Below are 14,622 nucleotides of genomic sequence, written 5' to 3' on the forward strand. Positions count from 1 at the left end.
TGCTAAAGCAAATAAAATTATGGGATGTATCAAGAGAGGAATAGATTCTCATGATAAAGACATAGTTTTGCCCTTATACAAATCCCTGGTCAGACCACACATGGAATATTGTGTACAGTTTTGGGCACCAGTGTATAAAAAGGATATAGTAGAGCTGGAACGGGTGCAGAGGAGAGCAACCAGGATTATTAGGGGAATGGGGGAACTAGAATACACTGACAGATAAAAAAATTTGGGATTATTCAGTTTAGAAAAAAGACGACTGAGGGGAGACCTCATTACAATGTACAAATACCTGAACGGACAGTACAAGGATCTCTCCAAAGATCTTTTTATACCTCGGCCTGTGACCAGGACAAGGGGGCATCCTCTACGCTTAGAGGAGAGGCGATTTTACCATCAACATAGACAAAGGTTCTTTACTGTAAGAGCAGTGAGACTATGGAACTCTCTGCCGCAGGAGGTTGTTATGGCAGACTCTATGTACATGTTCAAGAGAGGCCTGGATGCCTTTCTGGAGAGAAAAAATATCACGGGTTATGGGGATAAAACATTTATTTAATTCTTAAAGGTTGGACTTGATGGACTTGCGTCTCCTTCCAGCCTTATATACTATGATGATGATACTATGATGACATGGACTGCAGGCTATATACTGGGGGACATGGGCTGCAGGCTATATACTGGGGGACATGGACTGCAGGCTATATACTGGGGGACATGGGCTGCAGGCTATGTACGGAGGGGGCAGGGGCTACAGGCTATATACTGGGGGGGTGGTAGGGGCTGCAAGCTATATACTTGGGGGCAGGGGTTCCAGGCTATATACTGGGGGCAAAGGGCTGGCTGTATAGTGGGGGTGTGAGCTGGCTGTCTATATATTGGGAACAAGGGGCTTCTAGCTATACACTAAAGGTATGAGTTGACAGGCTATATACTAGGCGTATGTTCGAGTCAATAGGTTTTCCCAGTTTTTTGTGTTAAAATTAGGGGTCTCGGCTTATACTCCAGTATATACAGTATGTCATATTGTGCCCAGCTCCTGCCACGGCAGACAAACACCCCAAAAATCTTGATGCGGGTTCTCAAAAATTATGATGGGCACACAGCAGGGCTCAGAAGGGAAGGTGTGGCATGCGACATGATGTATAAGCTGTGCATAGTACATCAGGGTGAAATCTAAATGTCTAGGGATGTGTGATAAATATGAAAGCACCATTTTATACATAGTCCTGGTTTTTCGGGGCTTGTTTCACAATGGTAAACGGTGTCCTTCAGAATGCCTTTTTTGGAGCACACCATAAACCCTTTTTTGTGCCCTTCCCTTTTTGGCAGTTTGGGGAATTTCACCTGGAGAGTGCTGCCCTGGTACAATACGTGTTGTGGCCTCGCTTCCAGAAGTGCTGACACTCCCCCCCTCCAGGTCTCCAAAAAGAAAATTCTTAATGACCACATCTTAAAACTCCCAGAAAGTTCCCCTCTGGCCTGCACTTCGATATAACATGTATGCATTATACAGTGTCATCTGCATGATGTGCATGACCAGCAACTTGTACCACACACTATAAGGCTGAAGCAAATCGCCCGACAAGTCAACCCTTGCCATTGTAGTCCAAAATGCAGACAGGTTTGAAGATTTCTGTACTTGTACCTAGTACTGGGACAGGGGTGATGCTATGCCCATGTATTGTGATTAATACAAGGACCTCTCTCTTGTCCTTGTACTTAACACACAATACAGAGTCGCTGCATAGTGCCCTGCTATCGTGTTGCATGCTGCAGTATTTCTGGATGCGAGGCACTTCAACAGGGTAGTGCTGGTGTAAATATTGTCCAGGTAGAGGTGGTAGCCCTGGTTCAGCAGTGGGTGCACCAAATCCCACACTATTTTTGCAGTAATGTCTGGGAACTATTGTGGAGTTCTTCACTTCATATAATCTGAACTTGTATGTATATCCTGATATACTTTCGCACAGCTTATACATCTTCAGACCATACCGTGCCCTCTTATTGGGCAGGTACTGGTGGAATTGAAGTCTCCCTCTAAATTGTACCAGGGACTATATGCCTAGGCAAACTTGGCACTAAAAGGGTCTAATATGGGCCTGATCTTAAACAAATGATCACACGTGTGGAACATCAGGGTGTGGTACAATATGCCTGTGGTCCAGTAGTCCCTGATTGTGGGCTTCTTTACTATGCCCCAATATTTTTCTATCTCTGCTGCAGTAACATGGGTCCACCCGTGGGTAAAGTCTGTGACCTGAGGGGGATAATTTTCTTGGGCAACCCATGTGGGGTCAGTGGTAGTCCCAGGCACTTCTCCAGTATAAACCCTATGATGCCTTCTCTGGGGGTTCTTCCAGATCACTGGAAGATGAGGAGAGGTAAAAGGGGATATTTTCCCCACTAGCTGACTCTGTGTCAGAGGCCCGCATGTTGTATGCCTCCAACACGGTGTACGTCTTCTGAGACACTATACACCAATTATATAGCACGCAGAAAAGATAATGTGCAAACAGCTACAGAGAAGCCGTACAGCTAGCACACAGAAAAATTGGATAATGCGCACCAGACAACGGGCACACTCCATACAGATGGCGGACTGGGAAAAAATACTAGGTGCAAAAAGACACCCTATGTGCAATGCGCAAAAAGGTGCTATAAATGCACATAGCTAGCCTAAGATAATGTGCAGCGCTATTCATACGGTACACTGAAAAGTGCATCCAGTGCACAACAACGTTAACACAGTGAACTGAAAAATGAGTTTGGGTTCAGAGGGGACAGACAGGAGATGGGAAAAAACTGTGACAAGTGTGATCACGCAAGGAGATTACACAGGGAATACGCAGGATGCAGGAGGGGATCATATAGGAAAATAATCTGTAGTGTGACACTGTAATGCTCTGCTCCTCTCTCCAGCGATACCAATGTAAAATGGTGCCACTGGAGAGTGGGAAGAAGACAAAATTCACTTTTATTTATCCAAAAAACGCTGCAATTGGCCAGTCACACTTGACTGGACAATCGCAGCTGTCGTTGGGGCGGGACCGATCTGATTGGCCAGGTAACGTCGGTAGGAGGACTATGTCATGGGGCATGGTGTAACGTGATGTACGCAGTACAATTGCATGTACTAGTATGGCAGTTAGTGCTAACTGCGGGAGCCTGGGGTGGAGTGCGAAGTTATTAAGCTTATTTATCCCTATCAGGCAGGTTTTCTCCTCCTCTTGAGGCCAGAGCTAACATCACCATGCCCTTTCACATGACTAGTCCCTAGCCCTTTTATCTACCAATGATGGGAAAATATTTGATAGGGTTAATTGGGTGCTCATGGCTGAGAGAGCACTGAGAGATACTATAGTGGTACTCTATGGTTATAGCTAAAGTCAGGTTTAACAGAATTCTTTTGGTTAACCACAACAGGAGTCAGGCCCTGTCTTTGTTTTATTATGTCTGACCCTCATATCTCCAGTGTGTCCCATCAGAACAGGGAAATCAAAATAGTGGTCTATGCCAATGAGATCTTGTTTTTTGTGTCTAACCCCAGGATGTCTCTACCTTAACTCTTGCAACATGTTGAATAGAAAACAATGCCTCCTTCTGCTACCTTGAAAGTGGGCCCCTTTAACACCAAGAATGACCTACAAAAAGTCTAAAAACATGATGTGGGATTAAGCCAAACCAGTATATCTATTGCAGAGGGAACTGGTTTGGTTGTGTGAGAGGCTATTGACTAGGGTCAGAAGCTAAGAGTTCTCCTTATGGAGAGGCTGCTAAATAGGGCGCCTTATAGTGGTGTGGAGACTTAAAGCCATACATGCTCCACTAGGGAATTCTGGGAAGCATGCAAATACATTTTTCAAGGTGTTAAATGGAAAATAAAGCCTCCTTTTGCTACCTTGTAAGCAGCCCCCTTAACACCAAGTATGACCTACAACAAGTCTAAAAATATGGTGTGGGATTAAGCCAAACCAGTATATCTATTCCAGAAAGAACAGACTACCAACTGTAGACAGCACTGTTTCATTGTTTTCCATTTAACACCTTTGCATACTTCCCAGAATTCCCTAATGGAGCATATATGGCTTTAAGTCTCCACACATCTTTAAGGCGGCTTTAATTGGCAACCTCTCCATAAAGAGAACTCTTACTTTCTGACTCTTGCAACATTTGAAGGACTACTCTCATTGGTTGAACCTTAAAATTTGCTTTACTAGATCTAAGGCGCTGGGTCCTACAGAGTTGCCACATAGACAGGGTTGTAGGTTGGTGTCGCCATGTTAAGAATTAGCATTGATAGGCTAAGAATCTTCCACTTTTGTTCAGGGTCCTCCTAACCGGTCTGTCCTTCAACTAGCAGAAACCTCTGGGTTGGCAGGGTTGAGCCAATGTAGATGGTTTACTTTCCAGTCCTTTCTTTGTACCCTGCCTTCCCCGGACTCTTTTGAACCTGTAACCAGCTTTGTTCAAAGGTTTGTGCTTGGGCATGGACCCTCTCTTCTACTTTCTTTATATACAACATGATACCATCAAACTCCACACTCTTTTCTATCTCAATGGGAGTCAACCTCCAGATTAATTTTTCTCTGAAACAGAGAGAGAAATTTCACCTAGGCCTATAAGCCCTCAATCAGCTCTTACTTCCAAGAAATTAATTATAGGTTGTTGTCTAAATGGTATTGAGTACTTACTCTGTTACACTATATTATTATGTAGGCTGACTACATTGCTGGAAAAGCAGCCTGGAGTAGTGCATGTTCCTTCATGTTTTCTGGTCCTGTCCACCCTTATCTCCGTTCTGGTACTCTTTTCATGCCATCATCCAGCAGTAGATTGACCTGGCTTTGCTTATCCTTCAGCACTGTCAGATCTCCACTCAGGTATATATGCACTTACTTAAGCATTTTCTAGCTGCATTCCTTTTCTTACAGAACCAGCCAAATGCTCCTTCTGTATCCCTCTGGCTTTAGAAGGTTAATTATATTATGCACATGACTTCTATATCCGGGTCCTGAAAAATTTTCATTCCACTTCTCTTGACTTTTTTCAGATATAAATAAAGAAGTCTTATGCTGTCTCTCATGTTAAATCTGACATAGTTTAATCTTATAAGGGTGCAGCCCCTTTCTGCTTTTGTGTTTCCATTTTCCATAACCCTTTACAGAGCTGTATGAGGGATTGTTTTCTGCATAAAAAAATGTATTTTCTAATGACACCATTTAATATTCGTGCCATATAATGGAAAGCTGTTTAGAAATTCCAAATAAAGTGCTGGTGAAGAACTGTTGCTTACGTTGTTCTCAAGGAATTGGTCCACTCTTTTTTTACATGGATGATTTGGTACTATCCATAAGTATTTTCTTGTGCAGAGGTGGTGTAAGGAGGAAAATAGTCACAATTACTGGAAATGCATTAGGAAGAGCGACTTATCAAGGCTTGTAAACCAGCGTGCCGAGGCTCATCATCCTGTTGTATGACCCATTTTCATCCAAGCCCACATATTGAGTAGATGGTTTCAAAGTTGACTTTGGAATCTTTTGGTACATAGAAGACTTTTTATAGTCGACTCCCTGCCCACGTCCTGAGGCTGCAAAATGCCTGTTAGTTGTAATTAGAAGTTTGGCCTAGTCTGTTTAATAAAACACTTGTTATTCATCTGAGATAGCATTCACCTAATTCAAAGCAGTTTTGGTTTATTGTTTTTCTTTTTTCTTTAATGGCCGGATACCTAAAACCACAGAATAACCTGAGGTCACACGTTATGTTGCTTTCAGCTGGTATTATGTGAGAGCTTTCGATTTCTGCTGCAAGCTACTGCTGCTTGTTGAAAAGTAATTATTTTTATACAACAGGAACATTTACTTCATGAGAGAATGGGAAAAACTTCCAGCTCAGACACCCCAAATACGCACTTGAGCCTGCGTTGTCTCCATGGAAACACATATATCACAGATTGTTTTCAAAATGTTCTTTTGGGGCCTCCAGTTGAATTACAAATTTACAATCTTTTTCAAAAATAACTATTATACAGCCTGAAATCTTAAGAAGCATCGCACATGTCTCTACCTAGTTAGTGAGGATGATAAGACGCAAGTGTATTCTTTAATGGGATTGCTTATTTCTGGGGATTGTGTTACATGTATGTGTACATAAAAAATAATTTGCATTATAAGTATAGTCCATTACTTACAGTATATATTCCAGAGCTGTGCTCACCATTATGCTGATTGAGTCACTTTGGTCATATATTACTTATCCTATACTAAGTATTATCAGAGCTGCACTCACTGTGTTGGTTACATCACATCAAATAAATAACTGTATTAAATTCCACAGATGAGTTCATCTTTCTGTTGGTTGTCATTGAAGCTTTTCTCAACAAGCTTGCGGCCAGATATACCTAAATGGAAAACTAAGCTTTTATAGTGAGCCTTAGCAGTGCGCAGAAATGCAAAAACTCCGAACACATGTCAATACTTCTGGAGAAGGAGATGACCCTTGGACATTTAGAGTTTGTAATTTGGCAACAATTTTCAAAAGTAAAGCACAATAAAAGACACAGGGGTATTGTTTTATCCACCAGTTTTCCGGCAGACAAGGCACTTCTAAACTGATGGGGCAGAGAATGGGGCAGGAGTTGCACAGTTCTCCAATGTAACAGGGGCACAACGTTGTATTGCTCTGGTTTCATTGAATGTGTATGTACACTGGAATCTGCACAGAGAAGAAGTCCAATAAAACACTGGACTCATCTCTTGGTAAGTATTATGTCTCACCCCAGAACTAAAAGGCCTATCTTGGCTACCAGTCCAGAAAAGTCTACTAATGGTTCAGTATTCCAAATTTACCAGTCTTCGATTTAAGCGATTCTTCCATTTTGTGTATGCAGCCATCATGCACACAATGGAAGCTTCCAGAGTTCCAGCTACAAACTTTATTTGGTCTGACTGCAACTCCTCTGTAACCTTTTCTTTCTAACATACAGACATTAGAAGAAACAAGTGAAATTTAAACCAAGTATGTGATCACAGAGGAGACCTGCACATAACCACTGGGCCTAATGCACACAAACATGAAATGGGCCTGTGTGCAATACGTTTTAGCAGCTAGCCTCCCATTTCAATCTATGGACTCATGCCAATAGCCATGGATACCATGGGCCTGTGCAGGAGAGAAAACATATCACAGGTCCCAATTACTTCCAGAGCCTATGGCCCATGAAGTTTTATTTGTAATGTCATCTGCGTGTGAGCAGGCCACAAACAAGGGACCATGGATTCTTTCAGTGGCCCTCAAACAGCTCACATCCGTGTACATGTGGTGTTATACTGTCAATTTTCAATCAGTAAATTCCTCACATAATACAGTAAATTACAATAAACTAACTGTTATCAGTGAAGCTTTAGTACCCCTTTCCAGCCATTCATTGTCGTAGTACTGAGAAGAATGAGCTGAGAACCAGAAAACCAAAAGTCTTAATATCCTCACAGCTGAATAGCTCAGTGTAAATTACGTCTCCAAGTAATAAGATGAGATAGTAGACATGGCACAGATTCAATTTCCTGTGGATGACCTCAAACCAGCCCTGGCGCAGACCTGCGTGAAATCTAATACTTTATCATTCCTCTTTTGAAGTAATACAGATGAAACAAATTGATTGAGGAGGTAGGAGTGAGCCGAGATGTAGGCACTTTCTATTCCTTCCCTCAATCGTTGAGGTAAAATGACCTGAAGGATTGACTCAAAATGTCAATTCTTTTTTAGAAATGGCAGCCGTCTCTGGCACTTGTGTGCGATGTGCAGATTATACATAAAAGCAGTCATTTCATAAACAACTGCGGGAAAACCTTTAACTCTGAAGTGTTTAAGGTGGAAATCCTGCCTCAGAAAAATCTTAGGGGGATGCCACACATGGCGTTTTGAACCCGTTTTTGGTCCGTTTTCAAGCAATCCGTTAAAAATCGCATCCGCTTTTGACCAGTTTTAATTAAGATAATTGGTAAAACCTGTCAAAACGGATGCATTTTCAAAAAACGCATGCGTTTTAAAAAAAACAGATGTGTTTTTTAACTCATGCGTTTAACGGACTGCTTAAAAACGGACCAAAAACTGTTTCAAAACGCCATGTGTGGCATCACCCATAGTCATGTAGTAAATGTTTTGTCGTTCCAGCATTTGCTGGAAACAAGCCCATCTAAAATTTGCTAAAGTCTGAAAAGGGTTCATATCTTATGTCTGTGCAAACATTACAGACGAAAAGTTTAAAGAAGACCCAACACCAGAATTTTACCCCTCACACCATTAATACCTGCTGCTTAAAGGGTTAATTGTCCTCCCCAAATCACCTTAAATTATCTGCCACTGAGGCTCTGTACCTTAATTACAGATGTTTTTCTAATATACTAATGACAGACAAAAATTATGAATGGAAGATTCACTCTTTCTCCAAGATGCCAGTGAACCAGGCCTCCTTGTGATTGACAGCTCTGTTTCTCTACAAATCTCGGCCTGAGTGGACAAGGAGTCCTCTCCCAGTATTTGCCACAATGTTGCCCCTCTCACTGCATGATGAATTTAGCAGTGTGCTGGAATCTGCAGAACTTATCATCATTTCACACAAACCACGATGGGCAGAGCCACGATGATCATTGGAATATCTCGGTTGTAAGTCTGCAACAAAAACCCCATAATGCTATAAAAGTGAATACAACGAAACTCAATGCCATTAATCACAAAATGGAGCTTAAATACTTTGCTTTTACGATTCACAGAATTTTCTGGGCTTTCTAACTCCTTAACCCCTTAAGGACGCAGCCATTTTGTAGCTTAAGGCTCAGCCCGATTTTTTGGATTCTGCCCTGCGTCTCTTTATACGGTTATAACTTTTGAACACTGTTACTTATCAAAGCGATTCTGAGATTGTTTTTTCCCCACTTGTTGTACTTCATTTTAGTGGTAAATTTTGGCAGATAAGTTTTGCGTTTATTTACAAAAAAAAAAGAAAATATGATACATTTTTGGAAAAATTTGCCATTTTCGAAATTCAAAATCATTGCGTTTTCAGGCAGATAGATTTACCACCTAAATAAGTTGCTGAATAACATTTCCCATTTGTCTACTTTACATTTTCATAATTTCTGAAATGTTTGGATAATTTATTTTGATGTCACGCGGCTTGCAAATAGAATATCGCTTTTCCGGATTTTCAGAATTGACTATTTTGGGGATAAATACAGTTTTGAATGAAATTTTACATATTTAGCATCAAACCCCCTATATAACCAACACATTTTCAAATCTGCACCCCTCAAGCTATCAGAAACAGCATTTACAAAGATTGTTAACCCCTTGAGATCTTCATAGTAAAATGGAGGTGAAATTTAGAATGGTCATATTGTTCCCTTATACGTTCATTTAGCCCTAAAATTTATACATTTCCAAAAGATAAAAAGAGAAAACCCACCATACAATTTGTTCTGCAATTTCTCCTGAGTACAAAGACCCCCCACATGTGGCTGTGACTTGTGTTATGGGGGCACAGCGAGGCGCAGAAGGGAAGGAGCACCCTGCAGCTGCCAGGATTTTAGTTTCCTCATTGGCCCCTTTTGAAGGCTATAAAATTTTCGCTTTTTCGTTATTGGGGCCATGTGATGCCATTTTTTTTGCGGGATGAGATGCTTTTTCCAGTGTTACCATTTTTGGGTTTGTATCACCTATTGTTGAAAATTTAGGAACTTTTTTTGAGGACATGAGTAGAAAAGCATCAATTCTGTACTGGATTTTTTACTTCTTTTTTTTTTTGGTGTTCACCATATAGCCTAATAATCATGTTATCTTTATTCTATGGGTTGATACGATTACGGGGATACCAGACATGAATATATTTTCTTACGTTTTACTAAATTTGTCAAACAAAACCCTAATTTGGGGAAAAATCTATTATTTATGTATTGCCGTCTTCCAAGTGGCATAACATTGTTACTTTTTTGGCTACGGAGCTGGTTGATGGCTTGTTTTTTGCGGGACATGTTGTACTTTGCACCAGTATCATGTCGGAGTACATATGGTTTTTTGATCACATTTTATAGCATTTTTTGTGGGATTGAAAAGGTAAAAATCATAATTTTTGGAGGGTTTATAACAGTTTTTTTTTATGGCGTTTATCGTGGGGGTTCAATAATGATTTACTTTTATTCTACGGTTGTTACGGACGCGGTGATACTATATATGTGGTGTTTGTGTTATGATTTAGACTTTTTTTTGAGTTATATGTCTCTTTATATGTTTTGGGGCTTTTGGGCATTTTTAGTGATTTATTACTTTATTTTTTTATTGAATAACTTTTTTTTTTTTACTTTTTCACTTTTATACCATGGGACATTAACAAGTAATCATCTGATTGCTTCTTCATGATAATATTCTGCAATACTCATGTATTGCAGAATATTATCAGTGTCAGCCTATACACTTGCATAGGCTGGCACTGTGCCAGTAAGATGACGTCACAGACGCCATCTTACTGGCAGTTCTTGCAGGTAACTCTGGGGTCCAGATCGGACCCCAGAGTTACTATAGCAACGATCGGCGCCCCCCGAAAACTGTTCGGGGGGGGCGATCGTGGGGGAAAGAACCCCCAGCTGCATGTTAGATGCCGCGGTCGCGCTGACCGCGGCATTTAACGGGTTAAGCACCCGCGATCGGAGACAACTCCGATCGCGGGTGTTACACTGGGGTGCCGGCTATCAGTCACAGCCGGCACCCCGTCTTTCCCGATGCCGGTTCAGCTCAGATCTTGAGCCGAACCGGCATCAGCTCAGCGTCCGATATATCGGACGCTGAGCGCTAAGTCACTGCGCTCAGCGTCCGATATATCGGACGCTGAGCGTTAAGAGGTTAAAGAGGACCTTTCACCACCTCACACATGTGTAGATTATCATACACAGCTACACAGATTCAGAGGCACTTTGAATTTTCCTTCTAGCCCCCACAGTTGCAGAGATATCATTCCCAGTTTCTGACCATTATAATTTATGTTTGGTCAGAGAGGAGGAGCTGGGACTGGAGGTGTGTGTTATGCTAATCTCTCATTCTGTCCAATGTCAGAGAAGCTATTATGAATTTGGAGTTTTTTCTACGTTTCTATGCATCACGTTTACACTTACGCAGCGTTTGCATCACGTTAACGAGGAGTTTGCGTCACGTTTACGAGGCTTTTGCATCATGTTTATGCTTACAAGACTTTTGCTTCAAGTTTATGCTTACGCAGCGTCTGTATCACGTTTATGCTTCTGAGGCTTTTGCATCACGTTTACACTTTCACAGCTTTTGCATCACATGCTTACGCAGCGTCTGTGTCACGTTTACGCTCACAAGGCTTTTGTGTCACGTTTATTCTTACAGTGTGCATCATGTATGTGCTTATGCAGCACATTTACGGTAACGAGGATTTTGCATCACGTTTCTGCTTCAATTATGTCATGTTTACACTTACACAGTGTTTGCATTATGGTTATTCTTACGCGCCATTTGCATCACAGTTAGGCTTACACTGCATTTGGATCACAGCTATGCTTCAAAGCATTTGCGGCAAACTTTAGCCTATGTGCGGTTTGTCTCACATTTATGTTTGCGTTTATGCGTACGCACCATTTGTGGCGTATTTACGCGTAGGCAGCTTTTGATGTGCGTTTATGTATATGCTGATTTTCTGTTTATGTTGAATTTGCGTTGTGTTTATGCTTATGTGGTATTTGCCAATGCTTACATAGCATTTGCGTTTATGTCGAGTTTAACTTGTGGTTTTGCTTATGTAAATGACGCTTGCGTTTATGGCAAATTTACTCTTCCTTGCCATCACATTTGCGTTTACACTTACATCTACGTTCCATTTGCATTTATGTCTTTTATGTATTGCATTTACGCTTATGTGGTGTATGCGTTGATGCCTCGTTTGCACTTACGATTACATAGCGTTTGTGTTTCTGTTTACATTGCCTGCGTGTTTACCAATGTGTGTAACAATGTCAACGGAATATTAGAATGTGTGTGAACACAGCCTTTAGATGCACAGGGGATTTCTACAGCAGGCAGGACCTGGCATATAATTCAAGCGCACATCTAAGAGCCTCACACATCCTGTATGGACCATGTCTGGTCCATATACACCCTGCAGATGCAGCCTTTCATAACCCTCATAATGAAGGGCTACGGAGGCTAAGAAAAGACACACATCGGAACGGTTAATAGTCATTTTATTATACCACGGGTGCAAATCATGAAACTGAATAAATGTGTATATCGCATTTATATCTAAATTTACAAGAATGGTTATACATACACTATATAGATCGTCACAAATGTTCTTAAGATTTCTTCTTATACTATGTCGAACATGAACACCGATGATAAAAGAGCTCTGCGCAAAGTACTGGCCCCAATGGACAAAACAGAACTCTAGTTGCTAAAATACAATGTCAACTCTGAAATTGTAAAAGTAGAAGCCGGAAGCTCCCTGCACATGAAAAATAATGGGGGGGGGGGGGGGAGTGGGGGGTCTGAATCTGTATCTTCACTCTTTAGATCGGTGGCTACAGCTGTAGTTACAATAATGCAGATTAAGGCTGGAATCACACATGCAGTGTTTTTGTGCCAACCACAGGATTGGATCCAAATAAAACTAGATTCTAAAAAAGTGTTAATGAAAGTTTTTACTTTTATTTGTATCCACTTCTTGTTGTGACTCAAATTAGGCCTCTTGGAGTAAGGAGATAGGGCTCATGCACCAGAAATCTATGGAGAAGGGGAAAATGGTTCCGGCTTACCCCTTCATATCTTTGGGAATACAAACTTAATTCAAATCTACAGGGGGGAGGAATCCAAGAGAGGGGGTTGAGTGATAGTTTAAGCCTCTCTTTTAGGGCTGAACATGTATATAGCATATAACATGGAAGTATCAAACTGGCAGCAAGGAATATATGCTGTATGCAGATTTAGGTGCTGCGCATTACCACCAAATATAAAATCACCTAAAACAATTAAATATTGCCACTAAAGCTCTCCTACAAGCAATTACTACAATCAGCAGCTCCTCCATACATTGCAACAGCTGATGTGATGTAATTTTAACCTATGACCGGTCAGCAGAATAAAGAGACCAATTGATCCGTTCAGTCAGTTCCAGAAAACAAGTGTTCCCCAAAAGCAGCATACAGGGAAAACCTTGAAGAAAGATCTCTCTGGCTGTTATACAGTGATGAATGCAAAAAGGACAGATAAAAGATTACTGCTTCTTTTCACAGGCTGAAAACACTGCACTTCAGATGCCTCCTGTGACACATTGTTTGGTATTTAATTGCAAGTACTACTTTATTCTACTGCTGATAAAAAACAAAAAAAACAATGGATGGTGTGCAAGAGGGCTAATCACACTGTCTACAGATGGCAATTGTATCATTAGTATATATGAGATCAGTAGTGCCAAAACCCGCCTCAGAAATTCCAGTGGTTGTGAAGCCGCTGTCGCCCATGCAGATGTAACCAACGTGCCGATTTATGGGAAATTAATCCAACATTAACAAGTAGTCCACCCTTAAATGTTTTGGTCCCACATAATGTGCCAATAAGAAGGCCAGCAGCCACCACTATCACGTTGACAGCTACTTGTGACATTCACAGACCATGTAACAAATACCTGATCATAATCATACATATTCCATTTATGTCAATGGTAGCAACAAAAACAGCCGAGCAAGTAGCCTCAGATAGTTTGGTTACTCCCATTGTCTTGAGGAGATCGTACAAATTCAGTCAGGCTACTGCTCATCCAAAATAGGAATTACCAATTACATTCACTCATTATTTATTGTATAGGCTTCCCCTACTGATGGCTGTAGACAGACAGAATTACATTTAGTATATTTGAAACTTTAGATTTTCAACTTCAACAGGCTGGCAATCGCTTTAAGCCATGGGGGTGATTCCTGCGTCTATGAAATTCATTATCAAGGAATATAGAAAGAAACTGGGGCTAGGATGAAAAGTTGGAAATTGGTCGTTTTAATACTTGGATTTTCCAAAAAAGGCACAAATCTATCACCAGAGGGGTAAAAAGAATATTAGAATTTGTAATATATATGAAAAACAAAAAAATCAGAGCGATATAGAAGATGACATCCTGGTAGAGGGCAACATATGGGACGAATGGTATTCACTTCACAGAACAAGACCTTCATAGACCGGACCTTCAGCTTCTGGCGACTCCTTTCGTAGACGTAAATGTTCCAGAGTGTTGTGAAAATGTTTGTTAATCTGTTCGGTCTCCTCACTAGCCTCCAGGTTGGGAAGGTCTTCACGGATCTTCTGGATCAGCTGGTTTAGTACCTGAACTGTAACCTAAAATGGCAATGGCAGAGGTTTAGGAGATGACGGGAAATATCAAGGTAAATTAAAGAGAAAAGACGGATGTCTATGAAAGTTTTTTCAATGCAAATAACAATTTTATTTAATTACAGAAGACAAATGTATTTTTAAAAACATTTAAAAAGCACAAGTCTGTGCTGCACATGCTCCACTATCACAAATGGTAGATAAATCTGCTAAAGATATAGTAGGTAAATG

General features: G+C 40.9%; 1 protein-coding gene across 1 annotated transcript in view; it reads right to left on the minus strand.

Annotated features, from left to right (window-relative positions):
* Positions 1-12,240: 12,240 nt before the first annotated feature.
* Positions 12,241-14,622, minus strand: part of VPS35 (VPS35 retromer complex component) — a 50,421-nt gene continuing 48,039 nt past the window's right edge. Inside the window, exon 17 of the mRNA XM_072117206.1 lies at positions 12,241-14,397. Within this exon, the coding sequence (XP_071973307.1) occupies positions 14,218-14,397 (180 nt within the window). The 3' untranslated portion in view covers positions 12,241-14,217. The remainder of the gene's footprint in view (positions 14,398-14,622) is intronic.

The sequence above is a fragment of the Engystomops pustulosus genome, chromosome 7, assembly GCF_040894005.1.
Source record: "Engystomops pustulosus chromosome 7, aEngPut4.maternal, whole genome shotgun sequence".
Classification (NCBI taxonomy): Eukaryota; Metazoa; Chordata; class Amphibia; order Anura; family Leptodactylidae; genus Engystomops; species Engystomops pustulosus.